This window comes from Scomber scombrus, chromosome 19, assembly GCF_963691925.1.
Source record: "Scomber scombrus chromosome 19, fScoSco1.1, whole genome shotgun sequence".
Classification (NCBI taxonomy): Eukaryota; Metazoa; Chordata; class Actinopteri; order Scombriformes; family Scombridae; genus Scomber; species Scomber scombrus.
The window spans coordinates 9,109,310-9,136,050 of NC_084988.1; the positions used below are offsets into that span (position 1 = coordinate 9,109,310).

Here is a 26,741-nt window from a genome sequence, read left to right on the forward strand (position 1 = left end):
AGAGACAACACACATATACAAGGCTTTTCAATAAATTTAATAGATTATTTTTAATAATTAAATAGCAATATTCAATGCACAACATTTACAGACAAAGCTTTGCCAAAAGAAGAGGTGCGTGTATAATTTTGTTTCTCTCTTTTTCAGCTCTATTAAATATAATACAACAAAGAACAATTAGGAGCTTGTTCTATAAAATCACAAACAGATGCAGTCGTTTTCCTCATGAGATATAATTTATAACTTTAGACAAGTGTATTGGTTTTATGGATAGAATGGCAGAGAATGACAGATTTTGCTGTAAATCCATTCAGCAAGACTAAAAGTCACAGAAAAGAAATCAAAATGACAAGGGGTGGGGTGGGGTGGGGTGGGGGGAAGCAAATCTAGTATGTAGACACAAAAAGCAGAAATGTTGATAGTTCTCAGGTGTTTTGTTCATGTCTGGTTCAGCGGCTGATCTTTTTCATCCCGTGGCCCATGAGGCAGGCGAACACTGTCAGCACCATCTTGGGATTCACCTCCACCAAATCGTCAGGCAACGCGTAGACACGAGCGCCGATCTTACGGGCCAATGAGATTGCATACCTGGAAGAGGAAAAGGAAGAGAGAGGGGAAGTGGGACAAAGGCATTGAATGTGTTATTAAGCCAGAGGAAGTTTGTGATAAAATGTGAATCAACCGGTCAGGACTCTTACTTGGCATTGTTGAGTTTATCGTCATCCTGCATCATCATTTTCGTTTCCCTCTTCACCATGTCCCACTTAACAGTGCCGGGAGCGATGGCATCAATCAGGTCAATAACTGGCAGACTGGTGCTGATCAGTCTGTCCTGTAAAGATCACAGTCAAACAGGGTCAAACGTGCATGCAGCCAAATATAACACACACATAATGCATGCGCTCACACACACACACACACACACACACACACACACACACACACACACACACACACACACACACACACACACACACACGAACCCTGAAGCTGGTGATCCGTGTGTCCTTGCGCTTCTGGCTCAGGGTGGTGTTCACCCAGTTGAGGATGATTTGATCTCCAACCTTTTCTCCATCACCCAGATCTGACAAAACCATCACTGTGTACCTGAAGGAGTGAGCAAGAGAGAGATAAAGGATCATCTTTTGAGCTTGTGCCACAGTTAAAGTGGACTTTCAGCTCAGCAAAGTGCTAATTAAAAAAAAAAATCAAATACAGTAAAACATGACAAGAACTTCATATAGATTGAAAATAGACAAGTTCTCTTTCCTAAACAATACACTACACCCAGTAAAATGCTGGATGGTGCGCGTACCTCCTCATCAGCTGCCAGACCAGTGCCAGGGTGTGTACGCGATTGCCCTCGTTCAAGTTTTCTCCTCCAATTCCGACCAGAGAGAAGTGAGCTACATCTCTTCCCAGCTCCACAGCATAGTTACAGTTCTCCAGCTGGGATACGTGAAGAAAAGCAGTGTTACATTCACAATGTTTTTGTCCATATCAGGGCTGCATTTATGTTGTATGTTTGTACCTTCTTCATACTGGCCCACAGGGCAGAATAAGGGGGCCTGTTGACTTTCTTCCAGTCGACAGGCACCTTAACCTTCTCATAAAGCTGAAAAATCACCAAACCATCACGCAGGTCCCTGAAGAAAACAAACACACACAAACAAACTGAAAGTAAATCCACAACTAAACTGTTTCCCTGAAAGTTAGATTAAAAGTATTTGAGATAACAACACGGACATGTCTCTCATACTTGTTAAGGGGTTTTTAACATATAACATATATTTCAAAATGCTGGCTATAGCACTGTCCAAGATATTGATTATAAAATTAGGAGATTACTGGTCAAGTGTCAAGTGCTGGCACCATGTAGTGTAGATATACAGACAAAAAAAACATTAATTTGTGAAAGTAAATGTCCAGAGTGGGGGGCTGATATGGATGCTGTGAAAATATGTTAACAGAACCAGAAATTGTAATAGTAATAATAATAATAATAATAATAATAATAATAATAATAGTAATAATAATAATAATAATAATAATAATAAGAATAACAATATTAATAATAATGGTAATAATAATAATAATAATAATAATAATAATAATAATAATAATAATAATAATAATAATAATAATTGTTCATGTGATGCATAAGAACAGATTAAACAATGAAAATATGTAATTAAGAACATTTAAATTGAAAAATGAAAGTAAAAGTAAGCATAAGATTTGCCTGATTTCACAGATATTAAATACCCTACTACCCTCGCTCTACTACCCTAAATACTGATTATACTGTGCAGCCCCCAGAGTATAAATAGGTGACTGAATGACCCCTGATAAGTTCATCTCATTAAAGTTTGATTGATAACGTACCAGTACATGTGGTTGATACGAGGAGAGGCGCCCAAAGAGTTGATCCAGTTGCGAAATGTTTTCTCCTCTCTGGTCTCGACTGTAAAGACATGAAGACAAGATAAACACAGTCACATTCCCTCCCAGCTATTTCTTTACCGTCACCTGATAGGAATGTCTGAAGCTCAGCTATTAACCTGCATAAATACAGATTTATGGCTGCCATAACCTATAACACACTATATTTTTCTTGGACTTTTTATTGGACTGCAATCACGTCATTTGCTGGAATAGTCATATCATGGTACATATGCTATGTCAGCATTTTTTTGAAATGAGCCCCAATGCATGATCAGCCTCAAGATTGTGTGATGATAGAGCTGGACAAAAACGTTTTGCTCAATGACAGGTGTGTCTCACTCTCTATTTGTCCAGCGTCTATGCCGTTCGTCTGAGTCCGCAGAGCAGGGTACATGTTGAACAGGTTGGCTACAAACGCCAAGTTGAGTTTGCTGTTTCCAGACGTGACATCGTGAGGAGAAACGAACTGTCTGCAGTCCAGCCTGGCCGCCTGTTGTAGCATCAGCTCTGCCCTTTGATTCCAATCAGGCTCCTTCACATACACAACAACAGAGACAGTAAAGACACATAATCATGCCAGAATTAAAAAGGAAGGTCATTCATTTTCTTTTGCCAGTTCAGGTAGTGTAAGAAAATCAGCAAATAACAAGATTTTATGTATGATCACATCTACCTCAAAAAAATACTCATCCATTCACATTTTTCGGCAACTTTCATTTATTTATTGGCTTCTCATTCACATTTTGTCACTCATCAATTTCTCACTGTAATTTTAAAACGTCACTCACATGCAGGCCGCACATGTCGATTTTGACACTCATTTTGAAGTCATCCTCTTCTTGAGCTGATATCTGGTCCAACAGGTAGAAATATGCCCGTGAGTCCTATAGTGGTGCAGCACAAAAAGAGGAACGGGGGGGTTACAAACTGGAAATGAGCGTTTGCTTGGAAGTCTGTGTGTGTGTGTGTGTGTGTGTGTATTATTCAGGTGACCTTGATGTCATCACTGAAGTTGCTGATCGGCTCTGTTCCTGCGTTCAATAGATGAAAGTTGACCCAGCGGAGCAGCAACTCCTCAGGAGAGCTAGCCATTAGTTGTTCCAGACTTTCTCCATCATTCAGGAGGGCAATCAGACCTAAATACACACAAGCACACACACACACACACACACACACACACACACACACACACAAACACACACACACACACACACACACAGAACGACTGTTAGTTTTTAATAGAAATTCATTTCAGACTTTGTCACAGTAAAACTCTCCATTAAGGATAAAGGGTTGGATGTTTGACATTTTGATTGTGTTGGGGGAAAATTCAATACACTAAAATAAGCAGACACATTGTATGCTTAGAAAAGGGAACATCTACTATCTATCTTTTCAGCTTTGTAAAAGGATTTATAAATAAAAATAGACAAAAAAAAATGTAATTTCATTCCTGGCCTGCTTCCAGACCTCTGAATTGCTGGATATATATCTGATTTGTTGAATAAGTCAACAGAATAAATGAATGAGGTAAAACAAAACAGCAATAGAGTCTGATTACCAGGCTTGGTAAATAACTTTCTAATATATATTGTTCAAAATCTGACGTTATATTACACAAATTCAACCAAAATGACATAATAGTAGACAGCTGTGTCAGATTAATGTTGTTTATTCCCTTCCCCCAACAAACACACGTCCTTCCGCTCTGTTTACTGTGAACACTAATCTGACCATTTCTCCCCCCGATGCCCTTGTTATTTCCCCCCCCCCTCGCACTAAAAAGTGTCTCTATACATCTGAAAACTCGAGTTATGCAAGTGAAGGAAGGAGATTAAATGACCTCTGAAACTGGCGCAATAAAATTTGTGAGCGTCTATATTCGAAGGCGAAAGTGAACATAAAAAAATGTTCTATCACTGATTTTATTACTACTGTATCACAATTTCGTGCAGGAACTCAATAACTTTTAGTAGCTGTTACAGTGAACAACTCTTTTGAAGAGCTTGAAAGTTTACTCTTGACCTTTTAAACAGCGACATCTACGTGAAAAGCACTTTGTCGTGAACTACAAAAAGTGCTCACATTAATGGAAAGTTTTAACATTTTCAATTTCCTTAAATCTGAACAAATCATCAAAAACACTATTGCACACTAGTAGAGTAGTTTTTGTGACAGGTGGAGTAAAAGGAAAAAAGGACACACAGAAGACACTGTCTTCACTTGCTCAATAAAGATAATTTAACATACAACGTTTCGGTCAAAGACCTTTTTCATGTATGTTGAGATATGAGCACAGAATATCTGCTGATGAAGACTGTGTGATATGATCAAAGGCTTCTTAATTAAGAACAGTAGTGGACCTTGAATGCAGGACCTCTTTAGATCCAGGCAATAATCAATAAATCAAATGCTCTGACAAAAAAAGAAAGAAATTTGGTATCTGAGTCTTCAAAACGGAGATTTTGGAGGCCAGGCGGGCAACATGATACCGATGGATAGGATGTGACGAGACTGCATGAATTACAGAAGGCGAGAGAAATGCCAGAGTGAAAGACTTTCAATCGAAGTGAACTCGGCTCCCAGAGGTGAAACATGATATCAGTCAGATTTAAGCAGGGAGACGGGACACTCATTACTTCCTTGAAGGACTTCAAACAGGTGAGAGGTGGCCCTGTTCACCGTTTATTGCTTACTAAAGGTTGTTGTGCCCTGAGAGGAATGTGTGTGTGTGTGTGTGTGTGTGTGTGTGTGTGTGTGTGTGTGTGTGTGTGTGTGTGTGTGTGTGTGTGTGTGTGTGTGTGTGTGAGCAAGTGCAGTAACTGTTGTGCTGCTTTTATGTACGAAGCACATCCATATGCACAAATTCTGGTGTTTTTTAATTCTTTGTCTTTCCAGAAAACTGCGTACCCCAGCTTTAATCAAAATTTAGAAAATTAACTGCATTCCAACCAGAGTCATAGATTACATACAGTGTGTGTGTGTGTGTGTGTGTGTGTGTGCGCGTGTGTGCGTGCTGACCTTCGTGCTTGCTGATTTCTATATCAGCAAAGAGGCCAACCTTGATAATCTGCCAGAAAAGTCCCAGGATCAGATGTTGTTTCCCAGCCATCAGATCATGGACGTCCATGTTCACCACTGTACAGCCAATAGCTGAGGCTGAGTTCAAGGCAAGGACCAGATTCTCCTACAAATACAAATAAATTGAGCATTAGTGCACTAACATCTTGCATTTATCCCCCAAACAACTTGATTTTCTGTGTATTAAGAGCTCAGCAAAAACAAACACTGGGTCCTGAATCCTCCACATAATGGCTGACTTATTAGGAATAAAATGCAACTCTCAATATTAGCCTCTTTTAGAAGATCAATGGATCGATGAACGTCAAACCAGTCAGAAATAAATGGCAAATTGAAACACCATACTACTTTGTAAATTCCTCCAGTGAGATGGCAATTACAGAATCATAAGAGATATAAAACAGATATGGCAAAAAATATGCAATAAAAAGTTAATGAATCACAGGCTCTTTTTTCACAGTCCAAAATTATTGGACAACCTTATAACTCTTTTGTCTTGCAGATCTACACTTAAAACTGATGACATCCATACAGAGAATACTTAGCATTTCAGTAGGGCTACAATAATTTTATGTATAACTGCCAAATAAAACAAAATAGATTATGAGTCACATCATTTCCTCAGAACTTGTCTGGGTATACTTTAGTTATAATAACATGACATGTTTCAAAAATGTGTAAAATTGACAATTCCTGGAGTTTTTGTTGGTGCTGGCAATATAACATCAACAAGACTCCAGCAACTCACAGATCCTGTCCAAGAAATAGTTCTGCACCCCATGTAAAACCACAAATTGTTGTTTTTATACCTTAGCACAGATTAAACAAAAGAGATATATTGTATTAACTGGTGAACTTTAGAGGTGCTGGGAGGCAGACTGTGTTACCTTCAGACAGAGCCAAGCTAGCTGTATACTCCTGTTTCCACTCTGTATGCTAAGCTAGGCTAAGGAATAGTTGTTTTCACTCAAAATAACGTAATTGACGACACAACTACTACAGATTAAAACAGTATACAAAATACAATACACAATTCATTCTACCCTTGCACGCATTTTTAATATGCAGGTTTATTGAACTAAAAATGCTTCTCACTGTTTGGGAAGGGCCATTAAATAAATATTACAATATAAAATAAAGGCATTTTAATTTCGTCTCATTTTGAAGTCGACTTGTATTTTACATTTTTGATTGAGACCTTTCCACCCATCCAGTGAACCCTTCACAAGATGAAATAAGCGCAGTACACAAGAAGTATCCAAAGAGCCCCTGCACAGTCTGTGATCACCACAAAGACCCAACAGCACTCTTACTGCTCCGCCCTTAAGCTACTCACTGTCTTTTTGAAGGTGGTGAGTTTGTTAGTATCAGTGTTGATGACCCTTTCGTCAATCGTGTCAGGTTGAGACAAGTTGATCATTTTGCTGAAAGACAATGAAAAAGTGGAGCTGGTGAAACACTGAGTGACTCTGTGAGCTATTTGTTGAAATGTCATGTTTCGAAGTGTGCAAACTCTGAGCTGTCACTTTTCTGTGAGCCTCTGTGTCATGTATACTACAGAATGTCCATCATGTGGTGAAACATTAAAGTGGAAGGAACGTGAACAAAGATTGAAGCAAAAAAAAGAAGCTTCAGTCATAAAAGAGAAGTGAAACTATAAAAAATACAATAAACTAGGATCACACCATCACTATTCTAACCTTTGTTGCCATTTAAATGACTATGGTAATCTTCCCAACCACATTCTGATATAATAACTGAAATCAATAAAGATAGATCAAGGATACTGCTATCACAAATCAGACCCAGAACTTGCTTATCAACCATTATTAACCTTATCACCAAACATAAAACACACTGCATGGATATTCCTGATTTGGAGTGTGCACCTGCATGAAAGTGGTTGTACATGCATTTACTGTGTGCTCGTTTATATGTGTGTGTGTGTGTGTGTGTGTGCGTGCGTGTGTGTGCATGTATGAGTTCAAATGTGCATGTTACCATAACAGGATGCCATCACGGACAGAAGCGAAGAGGCTTTCATCGTCGGGATTCATGGGAAGAACATGTTGACAGCCTGGATCTTTCGCCAAGGCTTTGTTGATCCAGTTGACAAATGCCACCTTCTCCTCATCTAAACACACACACACACACACACACACACACACACACACACACACACACACACACACACACACACACACACACACACACACACACACACGCACACACACACACACACACGCACACACACACACACACACACACATTAGTATTTACTAGAGCTACACCAATTTGCTCAATCTACGCTTAGAGGGCTCTGAGAAATGATTTCACTATTTTCTGAGGCTTAATAGACAAAGTAATCGATAAGTTAATTGTTAGTTGCAGCCCTACAATGTATGGTTGAACACATTGGAAAACATGCCAGGTCCTACATGTAAAGACACTGATATTGATAATATCCAATATTCATTGGATTATAAAATAGTCACAGTTTTGTTTGTTTGTCACAGAATTAAGCATCCAATTTTCTGAAATTGACCTTTTTAAAACCCAGAGAGTTGTTTGTTTTGAAGGTACTTCAAGAATCCTCAAAGACTCTTCTAGCAATCAGGATTTAAAAAGGAAAATGCTGTCCACTGCTTGAGAAACAAAGATTTTTAACCCCTTTTAAAAGTTATACTACTATATTTCCCACCCAAGTAGCTAGAAATGACACACAGCACGTTATTGTCGTATTTGTACGAGACAATAAAAGAATATCAACACATTGTTTTGTAAGAAAACCTAAAATAATACAATGTAACATCAGTGTGGACAAATAGAACTAATAATTGAGCAAGGAGATATGTCATTTTCGGCTTCCATTTTTGTTTAGGTTGGGACTTGAGAAATGGGTTAAAAATCTTTTTTTTTCATGTAGAGGGTTAGAAGATGTTTTTTTTTAAAAGATCACCATTTATTTATTTCTCCATTACTCTGTTAATAGAATCTAATAGTAATACATGAGAGGCACAAACTGTAGCTAATTATAAAATTATTGTTTCATATATCATTGATGCAATAACTATTCATTTGTTTTGCAACAAACACAAACACAAACAAAAAAATGCATCTACTTTTCCTCACCACGGTAGGAGTGCTGCGTTCCCTCGCTGGAGATTCTTGACGTTCCTCCAAATGAGCGGATCCCATCTCTCCTTGAAATGATTTTTCTAAATGACTCACTGAACTGCTTACTCTTCAGCTCTTGATAGATCTGAACATGGACAAGCTGTGTTACTCTATGGCCTTGTCAGAGGCAGTGAGAGAGAGAAAGAAGCAATCACTCATGCATATATCTGCTCATGATATGTATCAGAACTTACACCAACAAATTCGTCAAAGCTGATCTTATCGTCTTTGTTGGTGTCTCCAGCGATGAAGGTCTCTAGGATCTCTCGCACCCTGTATCCCGGCAGGGAGAAACTTGCCTCTCTGAACAGCTCCTGAAGCTCAAAGTCACTCACATAGCCGCTGTTATCAATATCTGAACACAAACAGACACAGAAAGAAACACACACATAGATACAATGAGTCAATTTGCTTCACAAATATTAATATGAAATTAATGAGTGGAATATTTATTGGTAAACGTAATCTACAGATGATAAAAGAAAGGACAAACAAAAGTCTGGTAATGCTTTATGAATAGTATAGTGGTAATGATTTACTAATAGTTACCATGGTGTTTATTGTAGGGAAAATGAGGACAAGATGTACAACACTGTTAGTCTACAGAACCCCTGAAATCATGTTTAGTATTTTTTATCTAGATAATAAAACAGGATAATAGCATATTATCTTCTTATTACAAGATCTGTATCTTGTCATAACTTGTGCACACAAAACCAAAATTCTTAATTTCCCAGGACATTGGTAGCACTGTACAAATGTTTTCATTTTTGTATGTTCAGCCGGCTTGCTGAGCACTAACTTGCTTTTTGTCTTGCGACCTATTTAAATGAAACTCTCCTCGTGAAAGTCTCCTTGTGACCCCTCAGTACATTATTACCGCAGTGTGAACATGATTCATGAGTTGTCAACCAAAGAGTAATTCTGTTATCTTGGATTGTCTCGTTATAATGATTTAGGCTTGAATTGGTTAAAAGTATCCAGTTTTTACTCATGAAGAAGACAGAAATTAGGGAAAAGTTATAAAAGTTGTTCACCATATCTTTTCTATCTCATCCCTTCAACACCATCCTGTCACATTTGTTTTTAAACCCTTTGGAGGGACCACTACTCTCAGGTTGCAAACCACTGCTAGCAATGAATTGGAATTAACTTGATTGGAAATGTACCAATTAATAATGTCTCTCTATTTTCACTTTGAGTGATATCAAATTACCTAGTCCTCTCCAGGAAGCTTCCTATTCATTTAACGTTACATATTGCAACACCCCTGTCAGGTTATGTGTTGGGGTGTGTCTAATTCTTCTCTCATTCATTCATTCATTCATTCATTTTTTCATTTTGGGTTAAATAAATATGTTTTGTTAAACGTCTACCATGGTGTGTCTCCCTTTTGTTGTGGCCACTTGGTCCAGGTCATAACAATATCAGTTTCTTTGTAGGAAACTATAGGACCAGTAAAATAAAGTGTTCCCAAAATGAACACAGTCCAAATGGTGTTCGTCTATTCTTGAGTAATAGGGGGTTGATATGCTGCATTTTCTGTATATTGCACACAGCCTCTTCGTTTCATTATTATATTGCCCAATCACAAATACAATATGGCAATCTGAAATAACTCAGACACAAAGTACATACAGCCCACAATCCCAGCAATAAAAATTGCTTACATAAGACTCATACTTTATGGATGGTTATAAAAACTTGGAATCCCCATCAGTACAATAAATTTGGTAAGTTAGGTGTGTGCCAGCGGGTGTGAAACTGACCGATTTTGTTAAAAGCTTCTCTGAGTTCTTCCAGGCCCTCTCGAGAAATTTGTGTGATATGATTCTCCATAGTTACTTCTGTGGGTTTACCTGAAACAAAGACACACATACACACCATATCTGTGTCACACTGGGCACAAAGTAGATGGCGATTTTGTAAGAGAAGCGATATGTCATCTGAAAAACAAAGAGCGGCTGCATACATACATTTACTGTAGCTGTGGAGACTTACAATTGTTAAAAGCTCAGAAACCACAAGATTGATGTGATTAAATCAGTGTCAGGTTATTTATTGGAACTTGTCTAGGCAATCTTGTGATTGTTTACACCAGAAATTCACAGCTTTACACAAACTATTCACACACATACAGGTACATTTCCATGCCTTAGATTTCTCATAAATACCCTGAGATGTTAGTGAATTTCCGTTAAGTATAAAAGGAAAAAGCAGACAAATACCTTCATATAAGAGCCTCAGTGTTTCCAGTGAATCTTGTCCTTAAGTTGGTGGTTAAAAGCCTCTTAGTGCAGATCCCGCTGGCCTGGGTATAGCTCTTTGGTCTTTCAGAGCTCTGCAAGGCTTCAAACTGGTGCGGAGAGGAAGCTGGATCCCAGAGAGACTCGAGCTCTGGTTATCTCTCCGAGGAGGAGTCACTCAGGAGAGGCATGGAGTGGACCTTTGGCCTAACTGGACCCTGGGACAGGCGTAGGCTGATTTAGTTAACATTTAACACCTCAGCTGTGTCATCATGTTATTGCTCATAAACTGTCACACCAAACTTTCAACCTTTCCCTTCAAACTGGTTGTTTTTCATCTGTCCTCCAGGTTGCAGTCGCCTGCCCCCTCCTCAGAAGAAACCCACCCTAGACCCAGAAAATTTCTTGACATTTACAGACCTATCCAACCTCCCTTTCATGCCCAAGGTGTTGGAGAACATGGTTGAATATGAGCCTCAGGTTCACCTTAAACAAACATTTCTGTCACTGTTTAGGGTTGTGAATGACCTGCTGATGACAACAGATGCAGGGACCCCTTCTCTCGTAACATAGAGTGCTTCCACACCACCACTGGACTGTCACACTCTGCACTTAAGTGGTTTCAGTCCTACCTTTCCAGAAGGACTGGGTATGTGTCACTGGGAGGATGCAGGTCTAGATCACTCCCTTTCACCTGTGGTGTTCTACAAGAATCTGTCCTCGGCTCCGTCCTGTTTACCATCTACAGTACATGCTCCCACTTGGACGTGTCATCATCAGACATTGGACGTCTTTTCAATACTATGCTGATGATGTTAATAATAATACTATTTACATATTAATCCAGTCACTGACTGTGTGGATGTTACAGAAATATGCTAGCACGTAAAACCACATGATTTCCCCTTTTTACACAGATTAAATAAATATATAACTTGTTTACTAATGAGTTTTAGAAGTGTTTATAGGTAAATTTTTATTAAGATTATTTTGGGAGAATATCACCTTTATTTGATTGTTGATATAGGAAAAAAATAAAGGAAACGGGAAAAGAGAGGAGTATGACATGCAACAAATCGAACCATGCTGCAGATGTTGCAGATGTTGAAAGGGTGGCCCATAAGCAGATTTGGTAACCATTCGAACACTGCCAGCCTACCTGTTCCTCCTTATTTCCAGTCTTTTATAAGTAAGCTAACCCTATCCTGGCTGTAGCTTCTTATTTAGCTATTTAACTATTTCTTTAAAACATTTAATAGGTAGTGTTGGAGTGTTAAAGCACCTGTGCGTTGCCAATGAGGATAAGTTCAGGGCAAAAACTTCCAACAGGTATCAGTTGAAGAGGGCATTTTAATCGATAAATATACAACATATAAGTAAATAAGTAACAATAAATCCTCATCTACAGTGTTGTCCATCTTGCTGCAAATATAGCATTTTTGGGAAGGAGTACTCTTTACTCCTGTCATTATTTCTTCTCTCAAAGGTTTTTAAACAGACCAGGATCACATTTTGCATTTCTCTCACACATGTTTAAAAATGAGGCCTGTGTTTGCCTCTCTGCTAAACAATGCCCTGTAACCTGAGGCACGGAGCCAACTGCAGCACTTGGATGAAACGGCCCCACTTTACAACAACAGCGCCGCTTTACTGCAGCACTTAACACACAGCAACACTTTACAACAGTAGTAGACTATGCTCTTTTTGTTTTCTTCAGCCTGTTTCCATTGACTTCTAGTTTAATTCATTATGCTTGCTTGTAAATCCACCTCATTTGACCTGTCTGTTTAGGTCAGAAAACACAGTCTGAATCTTTCCATTACCATATTAGAGTTTGCCAAATGTGCAAACTTGTGAAACTATAAGAAACGAACAAAAGGAGCTTACATTTAGTTCCAGGCAAGCTGAAGGGTTTATAGTCCAGAGCACTGCTTAGGCATCAGGAGGGCCGGTCCAAAGTAGGAAAGAAGCTTGCTGGGGGCTACTTTGAGGCCCCTTTCTTACTTATTCTCCTTTTCACTTCTTTCTTTTAGTGTCAACCCTTTTCTCTTTCTCACGTCCCCTTCTCTTCTATTTTTTTTTAACCTGTCAACCTCTCTTCTCACCTCTATCACTCCTCATAAAGTCCGATAATCTCTCTGAAATAAGTCACAGAACAGCATGTAATGTTTCCCTCTTTGCTCAGACACACATGCAGAAGACATTTTCATACCTGATCACTACACAGTCATATCTGTGTTTTTCAAGGCCCAAGGTTTCCATCTTCCTGTCTCCCGTTCAGGTCTTTTCTTACTCAGACACCTGATCAGCCTGGTTTCACTCTGTGACTCCAAAGTGCTCTCCGGTTACTCTCTCCTCTTAACCGCTGGTCTCAGGCAAGCGCTTCACCTCCAGCCTTCACAACTTTGGTTGCGGACCCTGAGCCAGGATCAGTTGTTGGTGTAAAAGTATAACAGTCCGCCAAAGACTTTCTCATAAGCCTCCTGCATTATTCACTGGTACCTAAGAGCACATGCGCAGGGAGGTGAATAGAGTTAAAACCATACAGAATTACGAGGACTAGAGAGCATAACATTGTATAAATTCACATGTAGAGGTTTACTGATGTAAGTATAGTTTCTCTTGTTATACTCTTGTTTCCATTGACCTGTGAGTAAAATATTATTACACTAAAATGAACTGCCTTTTTGAACTCATACCTTAATGCTACCCTAATGCTGCTGCTTCTACTGCTTCTATGAGTATTTCTCCTCCTGTGACTAGTAATATTTGTAATATTATTAAAGGCCTTGATTTTATTGCCAGCATTGATTAATTTGGTTTAACAATTTTTAATAACCAAAAGTAGGACATCTAGATGTTATGGGACCAAATGTGAAAAATATGGGAAGGAAAACAAGGAAGAGGCCCTAAAAGTAAAACCCAACCCTCTTTTAAAGCTTTCTTTTTAAGTTAAAAGTTAAGGTGAAAAGTTGGGTTCAATCTTTAGAAGCCTTAAAGAGGTATACAAAACCATTTCTTCATTATACTCTTCGTCTTCTTTTTATGTTATTCATTTTTACCGTAGTAGTAGCTAGAACAGACATGAAGAATGTATAACTCCACCCCTACACCAGCCTGCATGTCCATGTTTGGTTGGGTGAGCCTTTGATACTTCACTCAGCTGTAATGTGAAGTCATGTCCACTCAGAGGCAGTGCTGGCTTGATCTGCCACCTGAGGCTGAGCTGCTCAGCTGCTGGAGTACAAAGGAGCTTCCTTGTTTTGTAAAAGTATCTCATTATAGTGAAGGTCATCCTGTTGCTGACATGTTGCAGCTTAATCTGCAGCAGAGACGACACGTGTGTAACTGACATTTCTGACAGTAAATAAAGACCCAGCTTTTTTTTATTTACACAATATCCAGTTTGTAATCTTTGTTAACGACAAGTCATCTTCTACTGCAAATCCTGCAGTGTATGTGTTGCATTGTAAACCCGATCATCACCTTGTATCCAGTGTTTGAAGGAAGTATTCAGTATCCTTTATGCATTATCTTTTAAGTAACAATACCACATTGTAACAAAAAACAACAACAAAACCACCCTGTAACAAGTAAAAGTCCTTCATTCAAAACTCTACTCTAGTAAAACTGCCCCAGGGCCCCAGATGTACAGGGTGTAGCAGTTAGTTTGTGGTGCTATTGATTTCAAATTTGTTGATTACAAAGTATCAATACTCTAATTGCCACTAATGCACGTTATAAAGAGATATGATACAGGCCTGCATTACACTACTGAGGACTACAGAGAGGCCTTGAACTGAAATTAAGCTTGAAGACCTTTATTCATTTATATATACTTGTTCAGGTGGAGCATTTTACTAAATAAATATAACTAATTTACTAACTAATACATCCACAAAGCACTGAAAGTTGTTTATTACCAATGGCTGGTTTCATTACACTTATTCATTCATTACTGTTATTCATTTTCACATTTTATGCTGACGTGTTCCTAAACAAATTTGTATTTAATCATCAAACCCTAAAGCCAGATTGCGCCAGATTATTGCACAGACAGTGGGAGGAGTGGATGTCCAAGAAATAGATCTCAACCCCTACTTGTAACACATAATCTTTACTCAATATTCATGGCAGTTCTGTGTAAGGCAAGGCAAGGCAAGGCAAAGCAAGGCAGCTTTATTTATATAGCCCATTTCATACACAGGGGCAACTCAATGTGCTTTACATAAAAACAGATCAGATGATTTAACAGTAAGAATTGGAAGCATAAAAACATACAATTAAAAAAGAAAAAGAAAAAAAGTACAATTGAACAGTAATAATTGGAAACATTAAAACATACACAAACAAAAACAAAAAAAAACAACAAAAACTACCCTTTCAACTTTTGCATTTACACTACACTACAGATCGTACACTATAAATCAGGGGTCAGCAATTAGGTTCTACCATAGACCTTTTTTTCCCACATTGGGTGCCATTAAGTGGGGGAAAAAGGCCTATATGTTTTGTTTATTACTTTTAATTCATATAAAATTAAATATATCCTCTTAAAGGTGCAATTTCAATAGCTATACTTGTTAATTATCAGTCCCGTATTGTTTTGTTATTGCTGTGTCTATGTATTTTGCCCATTACAATAATCACTGAAAAGAGAAAAGGAGAGAAAATGTAACAGATGTGTCGACATGGTAACCCCATTTGTGAAACTCTCGCGAGATTTACATTTATTGTTTCTCTATTGTGCGCGTAGTTTGTCATTGCACAAAAAAAAAAAATTTATAATGTTACAACGCTGTGGTTAAGGTTTGGTTGAGCTTAGGCTCTAAAACATTTTAGTTTTTGGTTAAAATGATCAATCTCGCGAGAGTTTCGCAAATCTAGGGTTACCACGTAGACGCCGTAACGCAAGGAGGGGGCGTGTCAGCTGTCACTGACCACATGACCCGGAAAATGTGGGGCTTAATTCCTGTGTTGGACTGCTCTCAGCTGCTGAAGCTGTGCTCTTCGCAGTGCAAACCCTCCATCTGCCACATCAGGACCCCCGACCCCCGGGCCGACCCTCCTCAGAGCATCATGACGGGTAAGACACCGGCTCTCCGGCGACACTGGCAGCCGCCGCATCGCACTCGACACCGGGCACTGCGTCTCCGGACCGGACCGGGTCTGCGCGAACTGCTCATCCCGAAATATCGCGAATTTTTGAAACGCTGCAGAAAAACATAAACTACGACACTCAGTGTTCTTCTCACACGGTCAGAGAGCATGCGGTGACTTTAGATCATTGATCGGTGTCAACGCTGTGGTTATTTAGGGGGTCAATGTGTTTGATTTGATAAGCTGCTGCAAAGGTTTGGACCAAAGTGAAGCTGAAGAGCATCAACAGCTGCACTTCCGCTCACTGTTTTCAAAGCAAACCATTGTGAATGCAGCTTGAGCAACACAAAATGTACAAAAAAAGGGATCATATTGAGAAAAAAATACATTCATCTCCTTTAAAATAACATACTCTGAATAGATTTGTCCCAGATTGTCTCTGACATGTTATCCAACCCTGAACTGAACTTTAAAAAACAACCTGATATGTGATGTAACGCAGCACAGACGGGATTACTCAAAATTGCCTTATAATGACCAAGATATGCACTGGGTGAAACATTTTTCTAGGGCAGGAAGTACTAGTTATTTTCATTATTGACTCATCAATTTAACGTTTTGTCTATAAACTGATACTAAATGAAAAATGCCCATTCTAACTTTTGAGAGCACAAGCCGACATCTTCAAGTGTATTCTTTTGATGGATCAACAGTCCAAAACCCCAAAACATATAGTTTCCTATCATGTAAGATACATAACAGCTTCAAATCCTCACATTTGAGAGGCTTCGACGAGAAAATTATTGGCATTTTTCCTTAAAAAAACCAAAAGAATAAAACATTGTTTACTGTTATATTAAAAAAAGCACATTCATTTTCTTTCAGTCAGCTAATTGATTAAGACAAGTTGTCTCAGCTTTACATTTTACAGTTGAAAAGTAAACTTATTTGTGCCATCACTCTCAATCTCATGTAAGTAACTGGCTGACATATAGCCTACACTGATACTGTACCAGTATACCTAAGCTGATACTGGTTGAAGCAGCGGCCCAGTGGATATACTGGTGTACTTCTGAGGTCTAATATGTAAAGTCAAAGTGGAAGTGTGGATTGTGACACAAAGTGGGCGAGTGGAAATTGCTCACATTGCATCACCAACTTTGCTGATTTCTCCATGTGAATTGCAGGCGGTGCGCTTACCTTGGCCTGTAAAACCAGTTGTTGCACTGGCTGTTGCTTCATATTTAACATGCAGACATGACAGTGTTCGTTTTCCTGCCTAAATTAGCAAGAAAGCAAATAAGCATAATATTTGTCACCAGAAAGTGAAGCTACAGCAATTCTGATGATTGTTATTTTTGCTTAAACAAACATTCACTGGTTTCCATACCCTATAATATGAATTGTTGATGACTTTTGTTGGATTCCTATGATGGTAAATTGAATAATTGGGTTTTGGACTATTATATAAGCTATTATAACTATGCATGCACACACACACGCGCACACACACACACACACACACACACACACACACACACACACACACACACACACACACACACACACACACACACACACACACACATACAGCACATACACAAGGAAAACAACAACAACACACAACTTTGTGCACACTATGTTGAAAAAGTACAACTTCTGGCAGCATTATAAAGTGCTGAAGGAGAGAAAATGTACACGTCATGTAGGTGTAAGGGTTATCAGATATTAGCATCAATGATAAATGGGTAACACCTGCACACTTAGTTAAAGCCACAAAAGCTTAATAATAATGGCAACATTTCAACCCTACTCAGATCTTCGTCAAGTCAGATTGTTTAAAAAATGGTGACTGCACCCATATTTATATAATGCACACCAATAGACTGAGAAGCTCTATGATGACGTGTGGTTAACCATCCAAACCCCTGCTCGTGTTAAACATTCAGAAACATTTTGCATTAATTTAAGATTTATTTTCCTCTAACTTAAGTTTTAACACCCTTCTATAAAAAGTTAATATAAAGTGCTCCTCAACTCTAGTTCATGTAAAGTACTTTGATTCAAACTTTTCCCGTCCCTCATCTACTCTTTTATTTCTAAAGAAAGTGTTATTAACTTCCTGGGTTAGTGTTGTTGTCTCTGATTTGACACAGTTGTTTCACCAGTACGGATGTGCGCTGCAGTGTGTAACCTTGAGGTTTTTCTTTTTTTCCTCTGTATATTATAAAAGGGTGTTGTTGTCAGACCTTATATGGTGTATTACTGGTGGTGTGGTTAGCAGATAGAAAGTACCAATCACTAGAAGAAAGTCACTGTATGATAAAGGATTGACAACACTGACGAGATAGAAAAATATACAACACTGTATATTTTAAGCATCATACAAACTAAAAATTGCTTTATTACACAATGATGTAGATTGGAAAAGGGGCACTTTATATGTGTTCTCTATTACTTTTACTTGAATACAACAATATATTTCAGTAATATTTAATATTTATATATTGTAGACTTTTAAAGAATTTACTCTTTATATTTTACAAATCTATACATCCTATACATTAAATGACAGCCTCACACTAATACTTAAAACTGGATGTGTTACTCCTGAATATCTGTACTCATATTATAAAGTGTTTGTCAGATCCAGATGTGTACTATACATACAGTCACTCTCTGGGAACACAGCACATGTTTCCTGTATGGCCCTGAGGGCGAGATAGGCCTAAAACTGTGTAGATAGGCAAGTTATAGTTCCTTGAATCAGACCCTAGCAACCATGCAACACTCACACACTCATCGATCAGTGTGTGAGTCCCCCCCCCCCCCCCCCCCCACCCCACCTCACCACGACAACGCATACATTCAGCTTGATGAATACTATTTGCTGGCTCCAGGCCCACTTTCAGTCAAGCAGCAACACAGTGAGACCACCCCCCCCCCTTTTTGTGTTAATGTATGCATGAGGCACTTATCAGACAGGCAATTGCACCAAACCCTAAACCTGCACGCTTTACACAGTAGGCCTGCAGCTGAAGGGGACATACTTTTAGCAGTGGAGCCTGACCGATATATTGATGAGCCTATATTATCAGCTGATATTGGCCTTTCACAGATATATCAATATCATCTACATCTATTTCTATCTATATATTTAAAGATATATCTATACATCTATATCTACCATATTATGTATATTGATCGTTTGTCTTAATTCAAGTTTAATATATATGTACATCTTTTTTTAATGTTTTTTTTAATTTAGAGTCAATTATAATTATACATTTTCCAAGTAAATTTTACATCCAGTAATTGTTAAACTGTAAAATATCCTGCCTGCATTGCATATCTTTGTCACAAGTGTTTCAGGGATCTTTTCAAAAAATGTGTTATGTATTTATGCTCACATTCTGTATATGTAAGATTATTGTCTGATATATCGATATTGGAATTTTTCACACTCTAATATCGTCTCAGCATCGGCCCCAAAAATCCAGTATGGGTCGGGGCCTAGGCTGCTTGTACAGTGCATATGGGAAACATGTAGACCGTAATAAATTAATGCTTGTTGAAGTGAAAAAGTAGAAAAAATATTAATTTTCTTTTAGTTTGGTAGTAGATACTTAAGTTTTTAGTCAAATTAAAAGATTGATTGATTGTTGACTGCTTTCTTGCAATTTCTAGTTTCACTTAAATAACAAATGTAAATAAATATAAAATGTACAAAGAAAGCTGAAACAGCCATGCAGAATAATTCTATATTTACATAACTAGTGCCAATTTGTTTATCTCTTTATCACCAGCACGATTAATAAGTCATCCATTACTTTAACACTATAGCGCAGAAGATAAGCCCGACAACAAAAGCAGTGAGCTGGAGAGGTGGAAAACACCGGCCCGTCTCTGCTGGATGTTTGATCATTGCACGTTGTTAGCACCATTATTTTATTGATTGATTGAGCTGCCAAGTATTTATTCTTAATTAGTCAATGAAATGCTTTAAAAAAGAGAGGCATATAAGTGGAAGCAGGACAAAAAGAGTGATAACACTATTATGATAAAAATCATTATCATGGCTGATCATTGTGTGTCTGTGTGTTTCTCCAAGCAGACCAGGCTTATGTAACATTGGCCACCAACGACAGCTACGCCAAAGGAGCGATGGTTCTCGGCCAGTCGTTACGAGACCACAACACAACCAAGAAACTTGTCGCCCTTATAGGACCTCATGTTGCAGAACCTTGCAGGTAACACTTGTCACTTCTCCAGCTGTCATTATGTCTCTTCCGCTGTCTCTCTCTCTCTCCCCTCAAAACACAAATGATATATTGAATGTGCACACTGATCATACTGTGTGTGTTGCAGAGATGCACTGCGCTCCATTTTCGATGAGGTGTGTGTCGTCAATGTCATGGACTCCGGTGATGTGGCTCATCTGTCCCTGATGAAGCGTCCTGATTTGGGAGTAACCTTCACAAAGCTGCACTGCTGGACGCTCACACAATACACCAAGTGTGTGTTCATGGACGCAGACACACTGGTGAGAAACGAACAAGGAAAAATCACAATATAGTTTAGAAGCTTTGAATATGTTTTCTATTTTCCATTTTTTTGTTTGTGCTCTCACAACACAGTCTACTTGTCATTATTGCTTTCATGCCTTTATTGACTTCTGAGTGAAAAATAAGAGAAAATGTACTGTGTACTGTTAGTGGAGTAACTGTGAGATAATTGTAATTAAATATTGAATAATTTCAGGAACTCTTTGTTTGAGTTCCTCTTAAAAATTCATGTAGCGTTATTGTTTCAGCTGCACTATTCAAACCCTTAAATGCATATTTTTCTGATACGTTTTTTGCATTAAACGTCTGCTTTTTTCAGCAGTTTGCTATTGTGGAAATCTTGATAAAATAAATTCCATATTTTTGTGTAAATAAGTAATTTTATTTAAATGTATTCAGGTGCTGTCAAATATAGATGAGCTCTTTGAGAGGGAGGAGTTATCTGCAGCGCCGGATCCTGGTTGGCCAGACTGTTTCAACTCCGGGGTGTTTGTTTTCATACCGTCCAATGAAACGCACGAGAAGCTGCTCACGTTCTGCGCTGAAAACGGCAGCTTCGACGGTGAGGCCTGAATTTCACTCTTTCTTTTTCTCCTCTCTTCTTTTCATTATTAATGGGGAGAGCATAATTCAACTTCTAGTCAAATTAGAGGGGCTAACACCAAAATGCAAAGTTTCATGTGTATGACGAGACTGATACTGTGTGAGCTCAGCCACAGGTTTCTGAAGGGATATTTTGCATTTCTGAATCATGAAAGTTTGGTTTAATACACCAGCACCTCATCACTTGTCTGAGCCATGAAAATCCACATTTGAGCGTATAAAGGTCTTTATATAAACAAGCATGTAAAACAATGTGGGACTTTCCATTGATTGAACAATAAAAAAGACAAATTGTTAATAATGCTTCACTAAATTTGAGACTTGAACTGGTTCACACGTAGGACAGAATTCAGTTGAAGATACAGTACATATATACGCCTCTTTTTTTGGATGTCAACTTGAGCCAAATACCAAACAGCAAAAAGCATTTCCACTGTGGCTGACACCAAAGATAAAACATATATGGTACTGTCGCTACATCATTAAATTGATACCCAGAGTTTCCTGCCGCTGCCCTCTCTCCACACACACATACACACTGCTATCCAGATATCCTACTCTTAACCCTCACTTGGCCTAACCTTGTCCTCACACTGCCTGCCAGCTCACCCCTGCCCTTTGCCGCCTGCCGTTAACACTCACAGAATGCCATATGTGAGTGAGGGAGGGCATAGGTTTCGTCATACATTGTCATTCACTGTATGCAGCATCCTCTCGCAGCATTGTCAACACTTTTTTCAATTTCTATTTATACATGTGATAAACGACACAGCCTGCAGGAATGTACAGTACAGCGTGTGTGTGTGTCAGATAAGATAATGTTACTAAATAAGAACTAGGATTAAAATATGTAATGAATGAAGAACTGATCAGCTTGTTTTCTTGTCTTGTCTTTTCTTGTCTGAATGCAGAGTCATTCTCACATGACTATTGCACTCCTGGTTGTGGGTCTGTTTATTTTTACATGCCAAATCAGGGTTCCTAGCTTTCTCTTATCTTGCCCTGCTTTTGCCAGAAGTTGGTTTCATGTCTAAATATTATTTTTTGTGTGTGTGTTTGTCCACATCTGCAGGTGGAGATCAGGGTGTTCTCAACAGTTTCTTTAATACTTGGGCGACGGCAGACATATCTAAACACCTCCCCTTCATCTACAACCTCAGCAGTATCGCCATCTACTCCTATCTGCCAGCTTTCAAACAGTCAGTACACACACACACACACACACACACACACACACACACACACACACACACACACACACACACACACACACACACACACACACACACACACACACACACACACAACAACGCATTTAGGGTTTCTTCACTTCCATGTTTAGCTCTGCTTATTTCCCCAGTTCTGTAGTTTTCTATGTGAAACTTAAGTGTGTTTGTGTGCAAAGAGGTATAAAGCTTATCAAAGGTCAATTCAGAGGTTGTTTATTTGTGTGTGTGTGTGTGTGTGTGTCTGTGTGTATCTATGTGTGTCTGTGTGTGTGTAAGTGGGTGGGTGTTAAATTACAAGGCGCCGCAAGCATGTCACACATTTTTCCACAACCAACAAAATAGAGGAGCAACATACACTTCTGTCTCTGTGTCCTTCTGTGTAGATTGTTTAGTTCAGTGCAATGAATCACAATGTATTTTCCTAATTTACTTATAATTATCTATTAATGGTGAAATCCAGATATGTCAACTTGGGTCTTATTTTTTGGAGATTTAGTCATCTGTTGATAACTGATAACTGCTAAGACTTGGAAATGTGGCTACAAAAAAGTCAGACAGGGCCAGAAACTCACAGATTTTAAACAAAGTATAGATAGTACACAGTTTTTTGGTGGGTTGATAGATAATTTTGGCTGATAAAACTGCTCATGTTTTTCCTCATGTGACACTCGTTGCGTTCTACTTTAGTTTGTACAGTGTTATCATGACTGATGTGATTGAAATGACTGAGTTATTGCCAAAGCTACAAAACTAAGATACTTAGTTTTAATAAACCTGAATCATCCTCTAACACCATAAGACAGGGAAATGACATGTTGCTGTAACAATAAATCAGGATGTTGATATCATGTTAAGCTTTCTTGATAAGTTAAGAATACAAGATTGATTCTGCTTTAAATCCTTCACGTTTTTCCATCCTCCCATCCCACGTTCTCTTTTGATGCTGTATCTTCACAGGTACGGCCATGAAGCCAAAGTGGTGCACTTCCTTGGCAAGGCGAAGCCATGGAGCTACTCCTACGATGCTCAGAGGGGCGAGGTCAAAGGTCACTCCGTGTCCCCTGACCAGTGCCATCTGCACCCGGACTACCTGCTCATGTGGTGGCAGTTGTACAGCAAATCTGTGCTGCCTCTGCTGCAGCGGGCCTACGGGGACACTCCCTTCCACAGCGGCTTTGTGGAGGCAAACGAGGATGTATGTCACTTGTGTGTGTGTGTGTGTGAAAGAAGAGTGTTTAATTTAAGGTGTGGCTGTAGTGACTGAGCATGTGAAAAGACACATACTGGTATGGCTGTGAATGTGTGTGGTCATGTGTTTATCTGTTGCATCATGTTGCACAATCGTCATGTCCTGACTGTGCGGAAACCTTTAATAGCTTGGTGAACTCTCCTTTCACTAGCACATTTTTAGTCTATCATGGTTTGCAATTACATAGTGGTGACAGTACTACATATCGAAGCTCCCTCTTCAGATAAAAAGCTGCCCAGTTTTAGTTGTCACAGTAACAAGCAAAAGTTGATTGGTTCCACATTCCTCAGCCTCCTGTCTGTTGCCAAAAGTCGTTTTTGTTGCCCACTGGTATAGCCCTTCTCTTCAGTGGTGTCAAGACATTATGAAAAGCATTCTGTCGTCAATGAAAGACGCGGGCTGAACAACTGTTCAGTGCTTCACAGAGTGGCAGGAAGTTGCCATGTAGTCTGTTGTAATAGTGAGTCAATGTTGTGAATTAGTCAAAGAAAAAAAAGAAAAAGATAGATGAGCAGGTGGTACAAGAAATCCTGGAAAACTTGCAGCTTTGCTCAATTACTCAAAGCTGTGTCATTTTTTGTCACAAGTTTCTACAGGCAGAGAAAGTTTTCCACAGGCTCAGGGTCACATTTATTTTTTTCTGTGTATGAAATGATGCTGGAAAACTTTTTAAACAAAAAATATTTTATGTCCTGCTTCACTGAAAAGGTGTCATGTGTGTGACTTCACACATAACAAATGATGTAGAATGATGTATGTGCAAATCTGCTCACCTAATATTTAAGTACAGCACATATGAGCAAGATTTTGTGACATAGCAACTGGAAACCAATTGTGGTCCAGGAGGCAGCTTACATAAGTGTGATGTGGAAAGTAATTTAAAGAATTTCTAGCAAGGTCGTTGTACTTTTGTGTGGAAAAAACATATCAGACACAAATTATTACTCAAAGCACTCAAGTATTTTGTTGTCTTATAGGATGGCTTTAGGGGGTCAGGCTTAATCATGCAGTCTCTGTTAATGTGTTTCCTACTCACTAGAGCCATTATGAGTTGATTGCTGTTGACTTGAATGTTCATTAAATGTAGGAAGCTGAGCTTTTCTTTTTAATAATGTTACCATAAGCTGCTTACATCATTTGACAAACATTCTCAAATCTTATCTGCTACAAGTATGTTGCAAAATGTCTTGTGATACTCTGACTTCTCTGACAAAACGCCTGCAAGGATCACATGTGCAAAATTCCTCCATTGTGAGGAAATCCCAGCAGAGTGAAAGCTGAATATGGCTGAACTTGGTGAAAGCAGACCATATAAAGGATTGTTCTGCAACCGTCTTTTAATGATTCATTCATTCTTCCTCTGTCATGCAGGTTAAGATTCATGAGGATGTGAGAGAGGATTCGGCTCCCCCTGCTCCTGCTCCTCGTCCACAGATTTCATCAGAGGAGAGGAAGAAGCGCTGGGAAGCGGGCCAGATCGACTACCTTGGTGACGACTCCTTCGTCAACATCGAGCGCAAACTTAATTCCTTCTTAAAGTAGCAGAGGGGCAGATGAGGTAATGCGACAGACAGAGAGAGCACCAGTTGATCACAGGGGCTTGATTAGCAGGAGACTGAATGAACACCTCTGTGCAACTTTGAGCCTCACTCTGTGCATCTTCTCAGTGTATATGAATTTAAGAGAGGAAACTTCACTTTTCTCTAAATGGACCAGTGTGTAAGATTTAATGGGATCAAAAGGAAGAAATATAATATAATATTCATAAGTATGTTTTCATTAGTGTATAATCACCTGAAAATAAGAAATGTATTGTTTCGTTGGCTTAGAATGAGCCCTTTAGATCTACATAGGGAGCGGGCCCTCTTCGATGGAAATGCCACGTAATTATTTTTTCATCCTTTGTTCTGCGAAGACCCACCGCGACTCTGATTCTGATTGACCCATATTTTCACCCTAACCATCTCACTCCTCATGCCTAACCCTAACCAGCCTAACCAATGACGGGACAGAGTACTGGCCAATCAGAGGCAGATTTAAGTGGGTCTTCACAAGAATGTGGGTTGGTGAAAAACGCTAGGTTGGGCCAGCCAGAAGGACAAACTCTTGCAAGTGCAGTTAGGGTTAGGATAGTAAATAAATCAGTAAGTAAATAAACAACCAGATTTTTTTGTATTTTTATTTATATTTATGACAAAACATCAACATCAATTTATCACAGAGATAATGCAATTTGCTTAAATTTGCAGGTATATTTGGATTTTCTTAGGTGGAACGCCATCTTGCCCTGATATTTTGACAACACATGAGTTAGCTGGCCCAACAGTCAGTGCGGAGAACATCTTAAGTCAGGTTGTCACACACACAAACCTATAGTAAATCAGAAAGCTGATCCAAACTTTTACCAACCTAAAAAATAAGTCAGCCCACCCGTCACGTTTCTGCACTAACCCAGAATAAACAAACCAAACACTGGCTCTAGAGAGAGCCGCTCGTGTTTTATGTGAGTTTCGTGGCCATTGTAGGTTCTCCTACATGCTTGAAAGGGAGGGGTGAGGGTATTCAGTTAGTTGCAATCTGCAACCTCACCACCAGATGCCACTAAATCCTACACGCTGGTTCTTTTAAAGGAAAAGTTTGACATTTTGTTTTTTTTTGCTAATGGGTAGATGAGTAGATTGATACCACTCATTTATGTAGGAGTGCTATCAATATTCTCAATTACATCCCAGCAAGAAAGCGAATAAGCTCATTTATGTCGAACCGTCCAGTGTTCTTTTGTCTCTGATGGAGATGGATTCATAGTCCTGAGTCTTCCTATCCTGTGGAAACATTCAGCAACAATGGAAACTTTTGGAAGGGAAAATTAAGTTTAGCTGCTGTTGCTGGATTTAACCACAATTCCTATCCTGCAATAAATCCTTCGCAACCACTTTGAAGCAGATATGCAGCCACTGGCACACGTCCCTTTTTGCTGTCTTTGCTCGCCAATCTTAACCGGTTAATGACGGACAATCTTGCTTCAGTCTGTCTGTATTCACCTCAG

The 26,741-nt window shown here is 38.9% G+C and overlaps 2 protein-coding genes across 2 annotated transcripts; one reads left to right on the top strand and one right to left on the bottom strand.

Annotated features, from left to right (window-relative positions):
• Positions 1–225: 225 nt before the first annotated feature.
• LOC134000411 (plastin-1-like) lies at positions 226–11,037 on the bottom strand. Its single transcript, XM_062439740.1, has 16 exons — positions 10,932–11,037; positions 10,473–10,562; positions 8,898–9,058; positions 8,659–8,788; positions 7,528–7,660; positions 6,863–6,950; positions 5,467–5,632; positions 3,439–3,581; positions 3,234–3,329; positions 2,785–2,977; positions 2,386–2,464; positions 1,532–1,646; positions 1,316–1,449; positions 984–1,107; positions 699–832; positions 226–588 (listed from the first exon to the last, which is right to left on the bottom strand). The coding sequence occupies exons 2-16, from the start codon at positions 10,540–10,542 to the stop codon at positions 450–452; spliced, it is 1,905 nt and encodes a 634-aa protein (XP_062295724.1). The 5' UTR covers positions 10,543–10,562; positions 10,932–11,037; the 3' UTR covers positions 226–449.
• A 4,856-nt stretch (positions 11,038–15,893) lies between these two features.
• LOC134000412 (glycogenin-1-like) lies at positions 15,894–25,279 on the top strand. Its single transcript, XM_062439741.1, has 7 exons — positions 15,894–16,035; positions 20,164–20,299; positions 20,418–20,592; positions 21,014–21,176; positions 22,290–22,416; positions 23,404–23,641; positions 25,067–25,279. The coding sequence occupies exons 1-7, from the start codon at positions 15,894–15,896 to the stop codon at positions 25,235–25,237; spliced, it is 1,152 nt and encodes a 383-aa protein (XP_062295725.1). The 3' UTR covers positions 25,238–25,279.
• Positions 25,280–26,741: the final 1,462 nt, after the last annotated feature.